Raw genomic sequence first — 19215 nt, forward strand, 5'->3', positions numbered from 1 at the left:
ACGGGGCTCTGTTCAACTTATTTCTTTAGAACTGCTAGGGGGCGGTTCCCTGGAGGTGCGTTGTGGGAGGAGGGGCAGCAGGCTAGTGGCTGGGAGTCCCAGATCACTGAAGCTTGGCCGAGGTGTGGGACCCCACCTTGCAGGGGTCACTCACAAGCTTCCGCAGCCTCAGGATTTCTTGTTTGTACCTGCCGGGGGTTGGGGGAACCAGGGGACAGGGTCACCTGCCTGGCTGCCCACCCCCCCCTCCGGCCTGCCTCCCCCTGCTCCCCAATCCCACCTGCCCAGGTGTTGGTCCACGTACTCCTGCAGCTGGGTAAGTTGTCCCTCGGCCACTGTGGCCCGGGCCAGCAGCTGCGCCCGCTCGCGCTCCAGTTCTGCCTGGTGGGGGCAGGAGCCGTGAGCCAGAATACGGTGTGGTGGGCCTCCCGCCCCCCCACTGTACATCCACTACCTGACTGCCACCTGAGGTGGCCTGGAGTTTCCTCCAGATCTGGGCCCAGGCTGCGGCATCTGTACCACTGTAGGAGGTTGCGTGATCCTGAAAGGCCTGCTGGCAGCCCAGGAGCCGCCTGGTGTGGTTGGTCAAGGGGGGAAGAGGGTTCTGCCAGGCCCTGAAGCCATCTGGGTGTGGCAGGCAAGGGCAGCTTGGGCCCCAGAGGGGCTGCTAGACACCCAGGGCATTGCCACTGGGCTAGCTTGCCCAGGACCCCATCCATAGGAACAGTCCCCCACCATGACGCTGCCCACCTTGCAGTTGGGGACTAGGGGACCCGGGTCACCAGGCTTCCATCCTGAGGTTCTGCAGGTGCCATGGGGGCTCCTTGGCCCTCCCACTCATGGTCAGCTCCACCCAGCAGGTCCACTTGCCCTAGTCAGCCTTGGGGAATACCAGGAATGCCACAGAGGAGACAGCGCCCAGGGCTGCTCCCCAAACTCTAGTTCAGGGTCATCTCTGTTGGGTGCTGATGGTGGTGAGGCCCACCTTCGGGTGGCCAGCAGTTCCTCATGCCGGCGGCTCAGATCTGCTAGACGCTTGTGGTAGGCATGGGCGGCCCGGGCCAGCTGTTGCTCTCGGCTGCGGTGGGCTGCCCGGATGTCCTGCAGGGTGTCCTCCAGGAACCCACGCAGGGCAGCGGTGGTAGGCTCTGAGCCACCAGCCCCAGTGGCATGTTCCTGTGGAGGAAACAGGACTGGACAGGGCAGCGTCTGGTTGGGCCGAGCCCACTGGGGAGAGGGCTCCTGCCCAGCCGCCTGCTCCCTCACCATGGCCTCCTGGATATGGCGCTGCAGCCGGACTGCGTACTGCTGGCTCAGCCTCTTGAGCTGGAGCTGCAGCCATGAATTCTCGGCTTCTGCCTGGTGTAGCTGACCCTGGGAGGCAGACAGCGCCTGGAAAGCAGGTGGTGCTGGCAGGGTTCTGAGGCCCCGCCTGCTGGGTCTTGAAGCCAGTGTGTGTATGGGTCGGGGGCTCACCATAGTTTGTGTAGCCAGCTGCTGCCTGGCCGTCCTAGCTTCTTCCCGGACATGCTGTAGCTCTTGGTCCAGGGCTGCCCTGTGGGCACAGGTGTGGAACTGAGCCAGGCCCCGGGTGCTGTGGGAACCCTGCTGGGCCCTCTTGGTCCCAGGGGAGATGACCACTTACACACGGGCCTCTAGCGCCTGCTGCTGTATTTGGTGGCATTCCAGTGCCTGGTTGGCATCTCCCTGCAGCTGTGAGGTGCATGGGGCCCATCAAGACCCCTGCACTGCTCTGTGTGGGGTGCATAGAGAGGGACGGCCAGGAACCCCCTCCCCAGCCAGGAGGCTCACCCCATTCCCTGGCTTTTCCTGCTGGGGCAGCATCTGCATGGCAGAGTAGTTGGGGAACAGGTCGCAGACCTATGGCATGCTGGTGCCCCTTTACCCCCTCCCGCCAGGCCTGTGCTCAGGGTGACCTGCACCTGGGGGTCAGCGGGTCCAGGCCCCTGGGCTGTTGGCAGGCCGGCTGTGACTGGGGCTGCACAGCCCTGGCTGGCGCGGTTTCCATACAGCTCCAACTCTAGCACCCGACCCTCCAGCCGAAGGACCTGCAGGAACATGGCCGCGGCAGAGGGACACATCCCCCAGGTGCAATGCAGTAGGCTCCCATGGCACAGGGACCACCCACCTCACTCCTCAGCTGGAAGACTTCAGCCTCGTGTTGCTCACGCAGGCTGTGGGTTGCAACCTCCAGGTCAGCCAGCTCCTGGGAGATCTGTGTGTGGGGGCAGAGTGAGCGGCCTGCCTGAGGGGCACTACTGCCCTCCCCCGGGGCCCCATACCCACCTGCAGCCACTGTTCCTCACCCAACTGTCGGTTTGACAGGAGGCTGCTGGCCCACACTAGGCCATCCCCGGGCACTCCTGGCACTCCCTCAGCTCCTGTTGCAACCTGGAGAGGCATGATCCCCACCCCCCAAGGTTGGTCCCTGCTCCAGCTGTCTACCCTCCCTGGCCATAGTCGCAGCCTGTGGGGAGCAGGGAGGACCATCCCTGACCACAGAGGCACACTCACAGTCTCTGTGGCCCCTGGCCCAGGCTGTGCGCTCCCACCCAGCTCCATTCCCCGATGGCCTCACAGCGGTTGTCAGGACGCCAGACAACATTGTCAAGGCCACGGGCCCCGCCCCTAGGCCAGGTGTCCTCCTGTGGGAGGTGCTGGCCTGGGAGAGGGCAGAGGCTACTGGGCTGAGCTTCCTGCAGCCCCACGTCTGCTCATTTGTGTGCACCTGGCTGCACTGCTGTGTCCAAGGGTGGGCAGCTGGACCTAGTAGCCAAAACGCTCCAGCCTGAGTACTAAGGGGTCCTATTCATAAATCTGCACAACCCTGTGGGCTCAATAAGCATGTTGGGGGAATGAGTTTCCTAGAGAGGGGCTAGTGGGAGGATGGGATGTGGCCCCCCATGCTCCCACAGGGGCTGTGCATGACAGACCCATGGGGATGAGTGGGCAGGCAGGGCACATGGCCCAGACAGGTGAGCACTTGTGAGCTTGTGGACCAAGGGGGCTGCACTGAGTAGGCCCTCAGACCTGGCAAGGCCACTCATGTTGACCAGGAGCTCCAGCTGGGGTCCCTGGAGGGCAAGCAGCTATCTGGGTGGCTGAGGCCAAGGCTGTTCCATAGCGGCCTTGATGCCAGCGCGCCTGTACCCCTGGCATAGCAGCGCTGGGTTGGTGCTGGCCGGGTCAGTGAGCACTGTGGGGCCAGCTCCACGTCTGACTGGGACATGCAGGTGTATCCTCGAGACCCTGGCCAGGGGGTCTGCTGGCTGCCTCGCCTGAGCACCAGCAGATGGGCTCAGCCTTGGGTGGGTTTTGAGACCATGATGTCTGTGTAGGCCCTGAGATCAGAGTGGCCAGCTGTGGCCAGCTGTGGGCATAGTGCTGACGGGCTTTCCAGAAGACACTGTGTTCAGCTGTGTGTGCAAACGAGTGGGGGAAACCTTTATTAGAAGCACAGCTGGCCGGAGCCAACCAGGACAGGGCATGCGCTGGCCCAGTGCTGCTCAGGCATCCCTGTCAGCCGGCCAGCCTCTGCATGCTCCAGTCGGGTGATGAGGCCTGCTTGGAGCCCGCCTGGACACAGGCTTCCAGAACAGCCTCCTTGTCTGGCCTCTGACCCATCAGCAGGGTGTGGAACCCAAGGGCTGTCCCCAGCCCAGCCTCCTGCTCCACACGGGGCCCTGTCGCTGTGGTGACCTTCTCAGGCATCCAGTCCTACCACCTGATGCTGAGGCCGGAGCTGGCCTTCTCCACGGCATGGTACTGGGTGTGCAGTAGGCGGCGGGCCCGGGCCGAGTCCTCACCCTGCAGCCACTCGGCGTAGAGTGCCCGCACACCGGCCACATCCTCGGGCGCCTGCACTCTGACTTCATTGTACAGCTTCTCCACCTGCTGCAGCAGCTCCCGGCCAGGCCCAGCTGGGGCCTTGAGCTGCCCGCCACCGTTGAGGCAGCCTGCACAGGGACAGAGAATGAGGGCGTGGGGCATGGGTGGCCTCAATGGACACCCCAAGCCCTGCCAGCTCCTGAGAGGTGGGCTACCTGAGGGGCAGGCCATGACCTCCACGTAGTGGTAAGGGCAGCGGCCCCGCCTGAGCCGCTGCACCAGGTTCTGGATGTTGCGGAAGCCATAGGCTGAGGCAAAGCGCAGCAGCACCTGGCCCTCCCTCTCCAGGGTCACCTCCTGGAAGTCCTTGTTCCTGGGGGACATGGCACGGCTCAGGGGCCATGCCAGCCCCAGGGTGGGCCTCCCTCCAGGGACACCACCACTGACCTGAGGGGTCTGTAGGTGACGTCCGCCTCCTGAACCCCAAAGAGCTCCCGGGCTGCATGCCGGAAGACATGCTCCAGGTAGCCGCCTGAGCCCCCACCCCGATGCCTGCTGGGCTCCTCAGCTGAGCAGTGCGCGGACCTGTGTGAGGGTGATCAGCGCTCAATGTGCCCCACCACTCAGGACACAAGTGGCTGCTCACCCCCTGCCCCCACACACGCTGGGCTGAGCGCCCTAGGCCGACTCACAGGCTGTCCAAGGGAGCCGGCTCCAACTCCGACAGCGAGACCCCCTCTTCCTCCAGCAGCCTGAGGACTTCGCCTGCAACACATGCAGCAGTGGCCTGAGCTATCCAGGGGGAGGAGGAATGGCGTGAGCCCAGGCCCAGCTGGTAGCAGCTCTCGCTAAGCCTGGCCCGGCCCTGGCTGCTGTGGGCATGTGGGCAGTGAAACAGCAGGTGGCCCGTCTCTGTATCACTCTGGCTTTCAAATAAACAATGGACAATGCAGCGATAAAACAAAAACATGCTCTTAAAAAGAGCGGAAGCAGGGTGACGCAGGAAGGCCATGTGCAGAGTTGGAAACAGGAAACCATGGAACCAGAACAGATGCTGGCACCCAGGGAGGGAGCGTCCCTGACCCAGGGAGGGAGTGTGCCTGCCCTGAGGCATCCCTGACTCTGACCCTGGCCTGGGAGGGAGCCCTGGGCGGCACCTGTGGTGAGCACGCAGTCTACATCCCGGGTTTGATGCTCCTGGTCAAAGAAGTCCGGCCGTGAGGCTTCCAGCTTCTTGTCATAGCAGGGCATCACCGAGACATGGTAGATCCGGTCGGGGGCCACATGCTGTGGGGCACACGCACGCATGTGGGGGTGGCCAGGGCCCTGTGATGGCGGGGGGAGCCCCACCAGCCCACATGGGGGTGGCCAGGGCCCTGTGATGGCGGGGGGAGCCCCACCAGCCCACATGGGGGTGGCCAGGGTCCTGTGACGGCAGGGGGGAGCCCCACCAGCCCACATGGGGGTGGCCAGGGCCCTGTGATGGCGGGGGGAGCCCCACCAGCCCACATGGGGGTGGCCAAGGCCCTGTGATGGCAGGGGAGCCCCACCAGCCCCTCCTGCACGGTCACCTGCTGCTGGGCCCAGAAGTCCTTGAGCAGGGCGCCCATGACCTGCTGCGGGGAGCGGACCGTGCTGAGGTAGGGGAGCAGGAAGCTGCCGTGTGTCTTCTCCGCGTAGCAGATCCAGCCTGCGTCGGCACGGTGGCTGCTGGGGCCGGCAAGGACGCACCTGCCCATCGGCCCCTGCCCACGGACACCTCCCCCCAACCCCGCCGACGGCACACTGCAGCCAGCACACACCTGGGCAGGCAGAGGCCAGCACGGGCAGTGTCTGGTGCCGGAACCGCTGCACAAACTCCCGCTGGCTCTCCAGGAGGCTGAAGTTCCTGGCGAAGGCTGTGTCAAATACAGAGTGCACGCCTGCAGGGACATGGTCAGTCAGAGACCCGCACAGCGGAACCAGCAGCCAAGACAAAGTCCACAGCAGTGGTCCTCCGCAGCGACCCTCCCCGCCTACCCATCTGCTTGAGGAAGGACGTCAGCTTCTGGGCAGTGTCCACCAGCGTCAGCCGGAAGTGGACAGCCAGGGATGCCGCCGACTGGGGTGAAAGGGAGACCACCACAAGCCTGTGCTGGGCAGGCTCCACCACCTGCCAGGTCAGGAGAGAGGGGCCGCTAGCGGCTGACCCCAGTGGAGGGTGCGGCTGACCCCGGGGGGACAGGGAGGGATGCCGACCCCCGTGGAGGGCAGCGGCTGACCCCGGGGGGACGGGGAGGGATGCTGACCCCAGTGGAGGGCAGCGGCTGGCCCCGGGGGGACGGGGAGGAATGCCGACCCCCGTGGATGGGCATGCTAGGCCATGGCCCTCGGAGTCACGCGGCCTCTCAAGGGCACCCCCAACCCCTCCTCACCCTGTTGGCTTCCAGAACCTTCCGCAGCTCCGCGTGGCTCTGCTGGGTGATGAGCACCGTCTCGGCGGACGTGACGCAGCCGCTGCAGGCCAGGCAGTCGTCCAGGGAGACCCGGGCCTTGTCCAGCCGGCGCGTCCCGCCGTCCTGCAGGCAGCACGGCCAGTGCCGGGGAGGCCCGCGCCCGCCCGCCCGCCCTCCCTCCCTCCCGCTGACCGCGGGCCCCGGCCCACCTGCTGGACCTGGACGTAGCTGCCGTCGTCCTGGATGAGGCGCTTGGCCGCGCCGCGCCCCGGCCTCGCATCCACCTGCACCGGCTTGACGCAGTCCTGCAGCGGAGGGAGCTTCAAGGGGGCCGCCGGGGCCAGCGCGGCGGGGGCGTCGAGGCCGGCCGTGGCTCCCGCCGCCCGCCCGCCAGGCCTACCTGGGACGGCCCGATGAAGTCATCCAGATCCGTCAGCTGCAAGACCCCGCTGAAGGGCGACGCCATGGCGGCCACACTGCCGCCGCGCGGCGCGCAGGAGTCGTGAAAGGGCGCGAAAGGGCGAGGATGTTTCCGCCACGCTGCCGGAAAGCGCCCTCGCCGCGTGCTCCCTCTGCTGGCCGCCGCGAGCGCAGACTCCCGCGCCTGCGCGGAGCGGACCGGAAGGGCGCCCTCTGCAGCACGGAGTGGCCCTTGCTGGGCGTCGGTTTCTATGGAAGTAAGAATTGTGGCAGTGAAGAGCAGGGTGGGGGCAAGTGCTGGGTACTGGTCGCTGGGTGCAGGGCGCTGGGTGCAGGGTGCAGGGCACTGGGTGCAGGGTACTGGGTGCAGGGTACTGGTCGCTGGGTGCAGGGCGCTGGGTGCAGGGTGCAGGGAACTGGGTGCAGGGTACTGGGTGCAGGGTGCAGGGCGCTGAGTGCTGGGTGCAGGGCACTGGGTGCAGGGTACTGGGTGCAGGGTACAGGGTGCAATGCGCTGAGGGCTGGGTGCTGGGCCCTGGATGCAGGGCACTGGGCGCTGGATGCAGGGTGCTGGGTGCAGGGCCCTGGGTCCTGGGTGCAGGGTGCTGGGCACTGGGTACTGGGTGCGGGGTGCTGGGCACTGAATGCTGGGTACAGGGTGCTGGGCGCTGGGTACTGGGTACAGGGTGCTGGGCGCTGGGTGCAGGGTGTTGGGTGCTGAGTGCTGGGTACTGGGTGCAGGGTGCTGGGCTGGGCCTGGATCCCCACCCGTGGACATTGCATGTCTCTGGGATTCCATAAGCAGCGGCCTCCCTGCTGGACCAGCTCAGTGAGAAGCCTAACTCCTCCCATGTCTGATTGCACCCCAAATAACGGAGGTGTGAGATGGCCCCACGGTGGCAAGTTAGGGAGACACGGCCCAGTTGGTCTCCCATGTGGGCACCCTGAGCCATCACCTGCCCGCTCCAGGTGGGACTTAGTGGGGAGCTGGGGTGGAGAGGGCTCCCCAGCTCCTGAACCCCTGGACTTGGCCCTCTGCTGCAAGGGTGGCACAGGGGAGGGTGGCCTGTTCAAGGCGGGTCTGGCTGCGGATGGGGGTGGGGGCCTGTGTGAGGGCAAGGAGAGGAGAGACACGTGGGTGCCCGTGGATTGCCAGATTCCTGCCCCCAAGGACAAGGGAGTGCCCGTTAGCATGTGTCAGCAAGGGGGCACACAGGCACACGGGACCTGCCACCCTAGGGACAGAGCTGGTTTCTGGTTCAGGCAGTAGGGTGGTGGCTTACTCCCCTACACACACTCGAGGCTCACAGTCACACAGGGTCGTGCTGATGGTGCTCGCCGCCCAGGCCACACACAGCTGCCCTGCCACAGCCACACACGCCCACAGGCTCCTGTTGCTCTCGCAGGGCCAGCGCAGGGCACACTGCCCCTAGAGGTACTTATTTTTAAAGATTTATTCATTTTTATTGGAAAGTTGGGTATACGGAGAGGAGGAGAGAGAGAGGAAGGTCTTCTGTTGCTGATTCACCCCCCAGGCCAGAGCTGAGCCCTCCTGAAGCCAGGAGCCAGGAGCTCCTTCCGGATCTCCCACATAGGTACAGGGCCCCAAGGCTTTGGGCCGTCCTTGACTACTTTCCCAAGCTACAAGCAGGGAGCTAGGTGGTAAGCCTGGCTGCTGGGTCACGATCTGGCACCCATATGAGATCCTGGCACTGCAAGGTGAGGACTTTAGCCGCTAGGCTACCGCGCTGGGCCCCTGGAAGGTCTTTTATTAACTCATTTCCCAAGAGCCCAGCTCCCTGCAGCCTCAGGAGCCAGATCACATTTACACATTGTTTCATCATCATCGTTAGTGGGTGTTTGTGGGTATTTACTGTGTCCCTTCAGCATGGCGCTTAACCCAAGAGCCTGGTGAGGTCGGGGGAGGCAAGATACCAGGAGCCGCTCTCTTGTCCCCTGTTGGGGTGCCCCCTCCCCTGCCTGAGGTTATCCCACTGCAGCCTCCCATGCCCCAACCATGGCTGAGAGGGCAACGGCATTGCCCCTGAAGCCCACGGTGGGTGGGGGCACCCCAATGGGGGCTGCTCGATGGTGATGGAACTGTACTGTGAACCATGGTGCAGTGACCCCAAAGATGCAGAGGGGGCTGCTACTGCCCACATGGGCAGGCTGGGGTGGGGAGCAGGGGTTCCTGTCCCAGCTTGCTGACTATCATGGCCACCTCATGTTGGGTTTAGGGACCCAGGGTGCTGGGGGCATGCTCCCCTCACCTGTCCCTGTGGCCACCTGTGCAGGACGCAGATGGGATTCCCAGGGCCAGTGTGAAGGGGCTGGCACCTCAGGCACTCAGGCGGGGCTCCCTGCCGGCTCCCCATGGCGGAGGCTTGCTGTGACTCCTGTGTGCGGAGCCAGCACCCTGGTGCGCCCTCAGCCTTTGGCGAGGCTGGGGCAATCTCCAGCAGCCAAGCGGACGCATTCTATTTGTCGGAGGGGCCGTGAGTGCATCATTAGCAGCATAATTCGCTGTCGGGGCCTCCCTCGGGGCACCCACATCTTGTCAACAGGTGGAGGTGCGGGGCCCGCTACCATTAGCGGCTAATGAGCAGGCGTGTCAGGACCTGGGAGAGCATCGCACGGGGAGTGGGACACCTGGGCTCCTGGCCCCACGCTGGGCATCCTCCACGGGGTTTCGATAGAGTGCAGGGGACAGGGGACACGCTGGTCTCCTGGAAGAGGCAGCCAGAGCTTCTTCCAGGGCTGATAGCACCCCGTCAGGACACTATGTCACAACACTGCCTCGCTCTCTTTTTAAAATACACTTATTTATTTTTGTTGGAAAGGCAGACTTACAGAGAGGAAAGAAAGATCTTGCTCTGCTGGTTCACTCCCCAAGTGGCCACAATGGCTGGAGCTCAGCTGATCTGAAGCCAAGAACCAGGAGCCTTCTCTGGGTCCTAAGGCTTTGGGCCGTCCTCCACTGCTTTCCAAGGCCACAAGCAGGGAGCTGGATAGGAAGTGGAGCAGCTGGGCACAAACTGGCATTCATAGGGGATGCTGGCACAGCAGGTGGAAGGTTAGCCTGTGAGCCACGGCCGTCCCGTCTCATTCTCACTAAGTCATGCCTCCTGCCCTGGCTCTCCCTGCTGGTCTTGGTCCCCATAGATGCCGAGCGGGAGTCACGGGGGTCACAGGGGTCATGGAGGTCACAGGGTGCGGGGGCTTACAAGGTTTGTGCAGGTCACGGGAGTGGTGAGAGTTGCACTGCCTGCCCCCAGCCCAGCCTGAGTCCTACCTGGACACGGGTTGACCCCACGGGCAGCAAAGTGCAGGAGCAAGATCCGTGTGGGCCATGGCGTGCAGGCCTGGGAGCTGGATGTGATACGTCACAGAGAGCCCCAGTCTGGCAAGGCCACCCTGGGGTGGGCACCCTGACGGCCAGAGTCCAATGGGACTTCAGCCTGGGAAGAGGCATCGGTGTCCCTGAACCTGTGAGAGGAGCTCCAGGTGGTCCAGCGACTGTTAGCTCCCCACGATGCATCTGAGGAGCTCGCCCTGTGTACCCACGGCCTGCACCAGCCCTGGAGGGGTCATGTCAGAGAGTGGTTCAGCCAGAAGGGTCCGGCTGCAGTGGGGTCCAGCTACAGAGGAAGCTATACGGGCCTCCCTGGAAGACACCACGTGGTGGCTGGTGTGTAGGCAGCTGTGGAGGGCAGTGCTGTAGGGCAGCTGCTCTGACGCTGCCCCCACCCCAGCAGACCTCCTCCCTGTGCCGGCCCGTGCCTGGTGTCCACTACCAGCTGCACCTCCCGGGCCTCCCTGTGCATTCCTGTGGCGGCAGCTCAGCGTGTGTACTCCCACAGCTCCGGGTGCCGCCCTGCCTTCAGGTGAGGATGCTGAGCCCCAGTAGGATGAGGGGTTAAAGTCAGGGTTAGTGGCGGTCACCTTGGTGTGTCCAGGTCACAGTGGGCAGGACCTCCCTGGACTTGGGACTTGGCAGTCCAGTGGGCATTAGAGGTGGAGCTACAAGGAGCTGCCCCGAGGTGTAGAGGGCTAATTGTCTGCCTGGGACCCAGGACTGACCCTGACCTGGTTCCTGTGGGGTGGAGCAGGGGTGCAGTTGCCCTGTATGCATAGGAGCGGTAGTGAGGGGCACTACTGGGGGGCAGTCTGGCTGGGGAGTGGTCCTGGGCAGTCCCATCACTGTGGTCCCTGCTGGGCAGAGATGGGAGGACAGCATGGAGTTTCTGTTCAGAGCTCGCCCATTGGCATACCAGCTGACCTGGGCCAGGCATTTGTGGAAGTGTTGGGCCTCTGTCCAGGGAGAGGCCTGGGTGGGGGGCAGGAATGAGATCTGACCCCCCTCCCCAGCCCCTGAGGGACAGGCTTTAGGCCACTGGGCTGGCTATTGCAGCCAGCACCCCCAGCTGCCCAGCCCCCACCCCTGAGGTTGTCTGGGAGTAAGGAGGGGGAGGTGGCCTGGCAGGTGCCAGCCAGGCTGGGCTAGTCAGACCCAGGCCCCTCCTGGCAGGAGGGGCGGGCCGTGGACGGCAGAGCCAGGCACCCTGCAGCTCCCTGGGAAGGTGCTGCCAAGCACCGCGGGGGTCACGGGGTACAGGCCAGATAGGCTGGGTGTCAGCCCGAAGGGTCCGATCTGTGCTCCACAGGCCATGGCCTGGCCAGCAGCTCTCCTACTGTTTCCGCTCCTCAGCCTCAGTGAGTGGGGGTCCCCAGGGGTGCTGGAGAAGGGGAAGGTGGCCAGGGGGCAGGCTAGGCCTGGCTTGTCTTCCTGTTCTTCCTCTGGAAGCCCCCAGCCCTGCCCCTGAGCCCTCTGCCCCGTCCCCACAGGGTGGATGCTGCTCCTGGGGGCTCAGACTGTGCAGATCCCTCAGGTAAGGAGGCAGATCACAGAGTGTGGCTGGGCCCTGGAGGCAGCTGGACACGGGGTGGGACCTGGGTCTAGAACCGCTGTGTCCAGGTCCAGCAGCCTATGCCCCTAGGACACCACACTCTTGGACCGAGTCTTGTCTGCCTCTGACATTGCCAGGTGGGTCAGGGTCCCGTAACTAGGGGTGTGGCCCCAGGCCTTCCGTACCCCCTGGGTGGGCCAGGTGCCGGCTCTGCAGCCCCCAGGCCTCAGATCTGACTTGTGGACTTGCAGTTCTCCACCTGCCTCCCTCTGGGCGGCCAGGTCTGCCCTTTGCAGGGTACTGTGGCCCCTGGTCCTCTGTGCCACCTAGACCCCAGGCTGGGGTGGGAGTGACCCAGGTACACAGTTCTGCCCCCTACTCCGGGCAGCCTCTCCCCAGGCCACCTCCTCAACCTCACATGCATGGCCCTGTGGGACCTAAGCAAGGAGTGTGTCCGGCAGCTGGCCACGGTCCTGAGGCAAAGGGATGCCACAGCTGTGCCAGGTCAGCCCAGGGGTCTGCCTCCAGGAGGACTGGCCAGCAGCCATGCCACAGCTCTCCATGCACGCCTGCTGACCCCTGGGCCCAGCTCTCCCAGCACAGGTGACTGTGCTGCAACTGGTTCACTGGCCGCCGGATCCCTGGGGTGATCCAGCAGGGGTGTGAGGACAGCCCGGGACCTGGATGGGGGACAACCACAGACACTGCTCCCTTAGGGATGTCTGTGGGCACAAGCTGGGAGATGTGGGGTGGGGGGATCCTGGCCTGTCCCCTGGGGACAGTACCCGTTGTGGATGGGTATCCAGGCTTTTGGCAGCTGCGCTGTTTGACGCATTGCCGGACAGAGCTTGGAGTCCCCAAGGACCTGGACGCCTTCCTGCTGGACCTGCTGCATGTCCTTGGCTTGGCCCTGTGGGAGCATGGGTGCGGGCTGTGGCAGGTGGCAGTCTCCAGCAACCTCTGTCTGTAGCTCGACCATGGGCCCCGGGCCCCAAGCCTGTGCCAGCTTCCTGTCCCACCTCACCCAGGCCAACATGGACACGCTCCTGAGCATGGCAGCCAAGAGGCAGCGGCTGCTGTCCATGGCTCTAGCCTGCAGGGTAAGAGCTGGGCCAGCTGGACACAGGGTGAGGAGCCCCCGGAGGTGCTGGGGCCTGCGTGTTGCAGGCTGTGGGGGTCTTGGGTGACCGAGCTGACGTGTGGGCTCTGGGAAGCCTGGCTTGTGATCTCCCTGGGTACTTTGAGGCTGGCTTGGCCAAGGTGGTCCTGTCGAGGCTGGCGGCCTCCCGGGGGCCATGGACTGTGACCAACAGGGGGTAACTGTGCAGGGCGGAAGGCCCGGGACTAGTGTGGGCATCTGCCACAGTGCCCCTGAGGGCTGGGGCTAGAATTAGGTTCTTCACAGGAACCCCCGTCTTGGGGCAGCAGTACCTTGCCCCACCCACATGGTCTGTCTCCACGCTGGTTGTGCTGGGGTTCTGCTCGGGCCCCTCAGCAAGCCTGGCCTGCAGCTCAGTAGGCCCCTTTCTGTACAGGAGGTTCTCGGGACCGGGCTGCGTCCCGCCTTCCTGGGCCCAGCCTGGAGGCAGGCTCAGCTGACCGTGGTCCACCCCAGGCTCCGGCGGGACACGCAGAGTGAGGCCCAGGTCCACCAAACCAGGCAGGGGTGGGCCCCAGGGTGGGGATCACCCCAGGCCACTGAAGGGGACCTGAGGCCCAGGGCTGGGGCAGGAGGAGGGGGAGGGGCGTGGCGGAGGGAAAACTGGCTCCTGGCCCGGCAGAGGCCGCCTGCCCCCCGGGACGGAAGCCTGCAGTGGTGGACGAAAACCTGTTCTTCTATGCCGACTGGGAGCTAGAGGCCTGCGTGGATGGGGCCTTGCTGGCCGCCCAGATGGACCGCGTGAACTCCGTCCCCTTCACCTACCAGCAGTTAGACATCCTGAAACGCAGGCTGGATGAGGTGGGTGGCCACAGCTGGGCATCCCCGTCCCTGAGTGGCCTTCACTGTCACTTCCTCTGCAGTCCTACCCACAGGGCTACCCCGAGTCCCTGACCAGGCGCTTGGGCCACTTCTTCCTTGCTGTGAGCCTGGAGGACATCCTCAAGTGGAACGTCACCTCGGTGGACACAGTGACGGCCCTGCTCCGAGCCAGCAGGGGTCGGAGGCTGGACGCTCAGGTGACTGCTGGCCAAGGCCTGGGTGCATCTGGCACTGTGGTGGGCCGGTTGTGAGGCCGTGCAGGGCTGGGGCGGGGCTGTGGGCTGCGCCTCTGGCACTGTGTCTGGCACCGCAGTAGCCTCTCTTCTGTAGGTGGCTGCCCTGATCTTCCGCTACATGATGGGACGGAACCGGCTGGACCAGGAGGTCCTGGATGCGCTGGCTGGCTTTCGGCCCACGTACCTGTGTGTGTTCAGCCCTGAACAACTTGTACACCTGCCGCCCAGCGCTGTGGAGTCGGTTGGGCCCCAGGACCTGGACTCCTGCAGCCCGCAACAGCTGGCCATCCTCTATCCGAAAGCCCTCTTGGCCTTTCGCAATGCCAGTGGGCCGGAGTACACCGGGAAGATCCGGTCCTTCCTGGGTGAGGGGTTCATTTGTGTCCCACCCCGCAGGGCACTGGGGGATCCCTGTGGCTGGCGGTGGGGGTGGTGTGCTGTGGGGTCTCCCATGTGGGGCACCTCTCCCCGTGCCAGGTGGGGCCTCCACAGATGACCTGCGGGCTCTCATTTGGCGGAACGTGAGCTTGGACATGGCCACGTTCAGGAAGTTGCGTGTGGAGGCCTTGGTGGTAAGGGGGAGGGGCGGTGGGCGGGGCCTCGGGCGGTGGGCGGGGCCAGGACCTGACCGCTGCCCCGCCTGGTCCGCAGCCGCTGACCGTGGCTGAAGTGCAGAGCCTCTTGGGCCCGCACGTGGTGGATCTCAAGTCCGAGGCAGACAGAAGCCCAGTGCGGGACTGGATCTGCCGGCAGCTGCAGGAGGATCTGGACACGTTACAGTTGGGGCTTCTCGGTGGTGTCCCCAGTGGCTACCTGCTCCTGGACCTCACTCTCCAAGGTGGGTGCGAGCGGCAGGGCCGGGCCTGGGGTGAGGGGAGGCCGTGGTCTGAGTCGCGCTCTCTACAGAGACCCCCTCCGGGGCGCCACGCCTCTGTCCTGGACACCTGCTGGCCGCCATCTTGCCTCTGCTGCTGACACTGACCTCCCACTGAGGCCACTGTCCCGGTGCCCCAGATCCACAGCAGCACCCCCATCCCTGTGCGCCCCGCCCAACCCCGCAGGGTGTGAGTTAAATAAACAGTGTCCTAAGTCTACGCACTCATCAGCCCTCCAGGACCTCTAGGCACGGCGTGGGCGGCACCCACGGCTGGGCTCGACCAGGCTCCTGAGGGTGCAGTGGAGGGTGGCTGCTCAGGCCTGGAGCAAAGACTGCGGTTAGAAAATCTTGACTTTATTCAGGGAAGGGGCACTGCACCCCCACGCAGGTGTTCCTCTGGGTGGACCATGGAGGCTGCATTGTGGGTGCTGTAGGCACCGAGCCACAGCAGCCACAGGAAGCCGGAGGGCAGGGCCGCAGCCAGCAGCAGACGCCCCAGGCAGGCTGGTGGGCTGCCTGTGGGAGGGACGGGGGCGCAGCATCAGCCCTGCCCTGGAAGCGACTCCCCACCTCCCGGAAGCTGGGGCCAGGAGACCCCAGAGCCCTGACTGCCGTGACAGCATGAGTGCCCACAGGGTGAGCCTGTACCTGAGGTGGGAGCCGCAGTGTGGCTCCCCAGCAGGCCTGAGGAATGGTGCGCCGATGAGGTGGTGTCGGGGAGCCCATAGGCTGTGCCTGTGGAGCCCTTAAGGCTGTCGGTGCCCAAGGCCAGGCCCAGCTTGTACAGCGCCGAACTGTTGAGGCTGCCGAGCCAGGAGCGGATGGCCGGGTGGCTGCGGGCCTTCTGCAGGTCCACCACGTTCTGACCCAGCAGCGTGGTCACGTGGCTGACGCTGAGACTCTGTGAGGGGGGACCCGGGAGGGCAGTGGCATAGAGGGGTCTGCAGGCCAGCCCCACCCCTCCCCCCGCACTGCCCCCACCCACCTGCAGCACTCTGGGGTTCAAGTTGGTGAAGGTGTCGATGTCCATGGACACATTGGCCTGAGCCAGGTGCTGCAGCTCCTCCACGGGGGCGCCTCCTAGAGGGGCAGGGGTGAGGGGAGGGGCTGGGGCTCCTGGGGGATAGGGCAGAGTAGGGGAGGGGGCTCGGCTCACCGAGGTAGGGGCGCATGGAGTGGTAGTAGGCAGCGCTGGTCCTCATACTGCCGAAGGCTTCGCGGGCCTTGGCAAAGAGCAGGTTCTTGTGGCTCTGTGGGCAGCGGGACACGTCCAGGGCCCCGGCCAGTCTGGAGAAGGGTTCAGGGGCTGCACACTCCTGCCCGAGGCAGGACAGACCCTCCCCAGCCTCCACTCCCTGTGTGGTGCCTTGGGGGTGGGGTTCCCAGCGACTCACCGGAGCTCTGAGGGCTGGATGGCCTGGATCTGCCGGGGGCTCATCCAGCACAGGCGAGAGCCCCCGATGGCCACCAGCAGGGCACCTGTGACCGTGCCATTGTGGTCCAGGAACTTTTGCAGGATAGCCTGGGGGCAGGGTAGGGTCAGCAGGGTCTAGAATGTTTGCCACCCACCTGCCCTGGCCAGGGCCCGCACCTCAGTCTGATTTTCCAGGGCCACGTCAGAGGCTAGCAGGGCCAGGACTGTAGCCCCGGAAGTGATGTTCCATTGGCTGATCTCAGCCGGGGAGTAGAGGTAGACCAGTGAGGTGATGCTTCGCAGCTGGTCCTCGGGGATGCCCCCAGGGTAGACCTGGGTGGGCAGGCAGGGGCCGGGGTCAGTCCCTGTCCTGGCCCTGTGCTGCTCCTCCCCCCACCCCCATAGACCTGGGTGCCGGGGTCAGTCCCGTGCAGGCCCTGCCCTGTGCCCCCAGGCACCTGGGCGAGCTTGGTCTTGACGACACGCTGGCACTCGGCGGGCAGGGGCTGCTGTAGCAGGGGGTCCAGGTGCGCCCTGAGCACCCCGCTGCCCAGGCAGGACTCTAGCTGCGTGCAGTTGTAGCGCACCAGGAAGAGGTCGTCCCGCAGTGCGGCTGCCGTGACCTCGCCGCACACGCAGGTCCTCCCTGGGCAGGTGTGGCCAGTGAGGTGGGCAGCCCCTGCCTGGCTGCTGACCTTGCTGGCCCTCCCAGGAAGACGCTGGACCAGGGCACCCCCATGTCCACAAGGCCACGCTGACCTGTGTCCCGCTTGGGCCTGGTGGACACCGGCATGGCCTTGGACTCGAGGAAGCTGGTGACAAAACGCCTGGCCTTGTGCTGGCTGAGCTGGCCCTCCCGGCACTTGGCTACCACGCTGCGGAAGAAGTCCAGGCTGGCCGCCTGGCGAGCAGCTTGCTGGTATCGCTGAGGCCCCTGCCCCACAATGCCCTTGGGCCCAGGCTGGCTGCCACACTCAGGGCTGCCCTCCACCCAGGCTGGCTGCCACACTCAGGGCTGCCCTCCACCCAGGCTGGCTGCCACACTCAGGGCTGCCCTCCAGGCTGGCTGCCACACTCAGCGCTGCCCTCCACCCAGGCTGGCTGCCACACTCAGCGCTGCCCTCCAGGCTGGCTGCCACACTCAGGGCTGCCCTCCAGGCTGGCTGCCACACTCAGGGCTGCCCTCCACCCAGGCTGGCTGCCACACTCAGGGCTGCCCTCCACCCAGGCTGGCTGCCACACTCAGGGCTGCCCTCCACCCAGGCTGGCTGCCACACTCAGGGCTGCCCTCCACCCAGGCTGGCTGCCACACTCAGTGCCCTCCACCCGGGCACTGCCCTACCTCTGGCACCTGCATCCATAGGTGGGGGTTGATATAGGTGGCCAGGGGTCCCAACGCCTGCAACCCCTCCAGGTCCCAGGAGCCAGGAGGCCTGGGAGAAGGAATTGGGACCGTGTTCGAGTCCAGGGCAGCATCCCAGACCCTGGAGCCCACCTGCCCCTGCCCCAGTGCCCACTGGTACCCACAGGTTGCAGGACTGTGTGTCAGGGTCCTCACCCAAGGGAGGTGTTCCCAGCGGCCAGCAGGCTGTTGAGGGCGAGCCTCTGGGCGGTGGTCAGTTGTGGGCAGCGACCCAGGTTCTCGAGCACCTGGGAGTCCGCAGCTGCGATGCTGGATGCGTCCATGTCACACACTAGGACCCCAAGAACCTCCAGGTCTGAGGCGCTGAGCTGCAGGTGGGGGCCCCCCTGCAGGGGTGGCCGGTTAGCACTGGAGGAACCAGGCCTCACTGCCTGGCCTGACCCAGCCCGGCCCAGCCTGCAGAGACACCTACCAGGCAGCCCCAGGCTGTGTGCTGCAGGGCAGCCCTCTGGTCAGGCAGGTTGGTCAGCAGCTCCGTGTGCCCCTGGGTAGCACGGCTAGTGAAGGCCCGGCAGTCAGTGTCCCTTACCTGGTTCAGGCTGCAGGCGGGCCGGAGTGTCAGGGCCACGCCCAGCCCGCTGCTCCCTCAGCCTGCTGCCCCCTCAGGCCCGCTGCCCTCAGGTGGCCCTGGTGCAAGGGCGAAGAGGGGTCGCTTACTTGTAGAAGAGCAGGAGGTCGGGTGGGTGGAGCCGGAAGTCACCCTGGAGATGCTGCCGGGCAGCCAGGTTGGCCAAACAGCTGAGCTGGGAGGGCGGGTAGTGAGCAGTCACTCCCTGTCCAGTCAGACTTGCCTTGGCAAAGCCCCGGGCCTCCAAATGGACTGCCCAGCGCCCCCTGAGCTCCTCAGCCCAGGCATTCACAGCGCCTACCCAGCCCCTCACGGGAGCCCCGAGGTCAGAGAACTCCCAGGAGGAGGGGACGGTGGGCACCAGGCACTGTGCTCCAGACATGGGGGAGGGGTCTGGCTGGCAGGCAGGGCAAGGTGGACACCATTGCGACAAGTCTTGGGAACGGGCAAGTGGGCCAGGCCGGCACAGGTGGGGCCTGCATGGTACTATGCCTGCTGCAAGGCCTACCTGCCAGGCCCTGAGGGCCACCTGCTGCGAGCTCAGGTTCCTGATGAAGGCCGAGAGCTGGTCCCGGGGCATTGGGTGGGCGGGTGGGCACCAGAAGGCTTGCAGGACTGAAGTGTTGGCCCTGGATGGCCGAGAGGCGGTCGTGAGGGGCTGGGGCCAGCCCAGAGGCAGCCACGCTCAGCAGGGGCAGGCAGCAGGCAGCGCAGCCTATTCAGGGCTTGCCCCCTGATCAGTGCCCGTGCCCTTGGAGAGCTGCCTGCCAGGGCTAGGCTCTCAGCTGGGGATGTTCAAGGCCCTGTGGGTCCAACTGCTGCTGCCTACAGGCTTTGGTGCCCAGGGTACGGCCCGGGTGACCTCAGCCCAGTCTGTGGACTTGGGCCCTGCCTGGCTGACCACCAACCCTGAGGAAGGAGATGAGGACTCAGCAACAGAAAATGCCCGGGCCAGCCGCCCTTCCTCTGTGGTGCCTCATCTTGGGCAGGAGGAAGGAGGCTACTGTGTGGGCTGTGGGGGAACCCGAGGGGCCAGGCTGGGCTGAGGTGTGGCCTCTGGCACACCTGGCCCAGCTGCGGCTCCGGTCCGCAAGTGGTCACGGTA

The 19215-nt window shown here is 65.4% G+C and overlaps 4 protein-coding genes across 5 annotated transcripts; 1 reads left to right on the plus strand and 3 right to left on the minus strand.

The window, feature by feature from the left end:
* Window positions 1-7: 7 nt before the first annotated feature.
* Window positions 8-2608, minus strand: CCDC78 (coiled-coil domain containing 78). Its single transcript, XM_036498274.2, has 11 exons — window positions 2536-2608; window positions 2308-2412; window positions 2150-2236; window positions 1944-2069; window positions 1646-1713; window positions 1477-1555; window positions 1267-1392; window positions 986-1176; window positions 455-521; window positions 281-381; window positions 8-188 (listed from the first exon to the last, which is right to left on the minus strand). The coding sequence occupies exons 1-11, from the start codon at window positions 2581-2583 to the stop codon at window positions 104-106; spliced, it is 1083 nt and encodes a 360-aa protein (XP_036354167.2). The 5' UTR covers window positions 2584-2608; the 3' UTR covers window positions 8-103.
* A 974-nt stretch (window positions 2609-3582) lies between these two features.
* Window positions 3583-6831, minus strand: CIAO3 (cytosolic iron-sulfur assembly component 3). Of its 2 annotated transcripts, none has more exons than XM_058680430.1 (11): window positions 6685-6831; window positions 6494-6589; window positions 6264-6407; window positions 5869-6001; window positions 5652-5747; window positions 5421-5539; window positions 5007-5136; window positions 4542-4614; window positions 4297-4434; window positions 4065-4222; window positions 3583-3977 (listed from the first exon to the last, which is right to left on the minus strand). In XM_058680430.1, the coding sequence occupies exons 1-11, from the start codon at window positions 6748-6750 to the stop codon at window positions 3739-3741; spliced, it is 1392 nt and encodes a 463-aa protein (XP_058536413.1). In that variant the 5' UTR covers window positions 6751-6831; the 3' UTR covers window positions 3583-3738. The 2 variants fall into 2 exon arrangements, with proteins under 2 accessions (XP_058536413.1, XP_004596656.2); XM_004596599.2 differs by having other exon boundaries at window positions 5652-5771.
* Window positions 6832-11594: 4763 nt separating this feature from the next.
* Window positions 11595-14834, plus strand: MSLN (mesothelin). Its single transcript, XM_058680437.1, has 9 exons — window positions 11595-11748; window positions 12582-12711; window positions 13147-13246; window positions 13393-13571; window positions 13634-13789; window positions 13923-14193; window positions 14306-14400; window positions 14480-14666; window positions 14735-14834. The coding sequence occupies exons 2-9, from the start codon at window positions 12589-12591 to the stop codon at window positions 14818-14820; spliced, it is 1197 nt and encodes a 398-aa protein (XP_058536420.1). The 5' UTR covers window positions 11595-11748; window positions 12582-12588; the 3' UTR covers window positions 14821-14834.
* A 96-nt stretch (window positions 14835-14930) lies between these two features.
* On the minus strand, window positions 14931-17805 carry LOC131483275 (mesothelin-like protein). The gene is made up of 11 exons (XM_058681052.1): window positions 17678-17805; window positions 17462-17552; window positions 16879-17119; window positions 16578-16765; window positions 16297-16452; window positions 16100-16227; window positions 15862-15992; window positions 15691-15785; window positions 15354-15606; window positions 15079-15221; window positions 14931-14993 (listed from the first exon to the last, which is right to left on the minus strand). Exons 1-11 carry the CDS (start codon window positions 17803-17805, stop codon window positions 14931-14933), a joined length of 1617 nt encoding a protein of 538 aa, XP_058537035.1.
* Window positions 17806-19215: the final 1410 nt, after the last annotated feature.

This window comes from Ochotona princeps, chromosome 24 (assembly GCF_030435755.1).
Source record: "Ochotona princeps isolate mOchPri1 chromosome 24, mOchPri1.hap1, whole genome shotgun sequence".
In the NCBI taxonomy this organism is placed as follows: domain Eukaryota; kingdom Metazoa; phylum Chordata; class Mammalia; order Lagomorpha; family Ochotonidae; genus Ochotona; species Ochotona princeps.

Bases quoted from the DNA above. Each gene is read 5' to 3' on its own strand.
- CCDC78 (XM_036498274.2), bottom strand. From the start codon at position 2,583: ATGGAGCTGGGTGGGAGCGCACAGCCTGGGCCAGGGGCCACAGAGACT. The intron at 2,237-2,307 runs GTGGGTATGGGG...CCCCACACACAG, and splicing joins GTGAGGAACAGTGGCTGCAG to ATCTCCCAGGAGCTGGCTGA. The intron at 1,393-1,476 runs GTGAGCCCCCGA...CCTGCTTTCCAG, and splicing joins AGCTGGCTACACAAACTATG to GCGCTGTCTGCCTCCCAGGG.
- CIAO3 (XM_004596599.2), bottom strand. From the start codon at position 6,750: ATGGCGTCGCCCTTCAGCGGGGTCTTGCAGCTGACGGATCTGGATGAC. The intron at 6,408-6,493 runs GTGGGCCGGGGC...TGCTGCCTGCAG, and splicing joins GCTACGTCCAGGTCCAGCAG to GACGGCGGGACGCGCCGGCT. The intron at 5,137-5,420 runs GTGACCGTGCAG...TGTGCCCCACAG, and splicing joins ACTTCTGGGCCCAGCAGCAG to CATGTGGCCCCCGACCGGAT.
- MSLN (XM_058680437.1), top strand. From the start codon at position 12,589: ATGGGCCCCGGGCCCCAAGCCTGTGCCAGCTTCCTGTCCCACCTCACC. The intron at 12,712-13,146 runs GTAAGAGCTGGG...CTTTCTGTACAG, and splicing joins CCATGGCTCTAGCCTGCAGG to GAGGTTCTCGGGACCGGGCT. The intron at 14,401-14,479 runs GTAAGGGGGAGG...CCTGGTCCGCAG, and splicing joins TGCGTGTGGAGGCCTTGGTG to CCGCTGACCGTGGCTGAAGT.
- LOC131483275 (XM_058681052.1), bottom strand. From the start codon at position 17,805: ATGGACGCATCCAGCATCGCAGCTGCGGACTCCCAGGTGCTCGAGAAC. The intron at 17,553-17,677 runs GTGAGGACCCTG...TCCTTCTCCCAG, and splicing joins GCTGGGAACACCTCCCTTGG to GCCTCCTGGCTCCTGGGACC. The intron at 14,994-15,078 runs GTGCCCCTTCCC...CTGCACCCTCAG, and splicing joins AACACCTGCGTGGGGGTGCA to GAGCCTGGTCGAGCCCAGCC.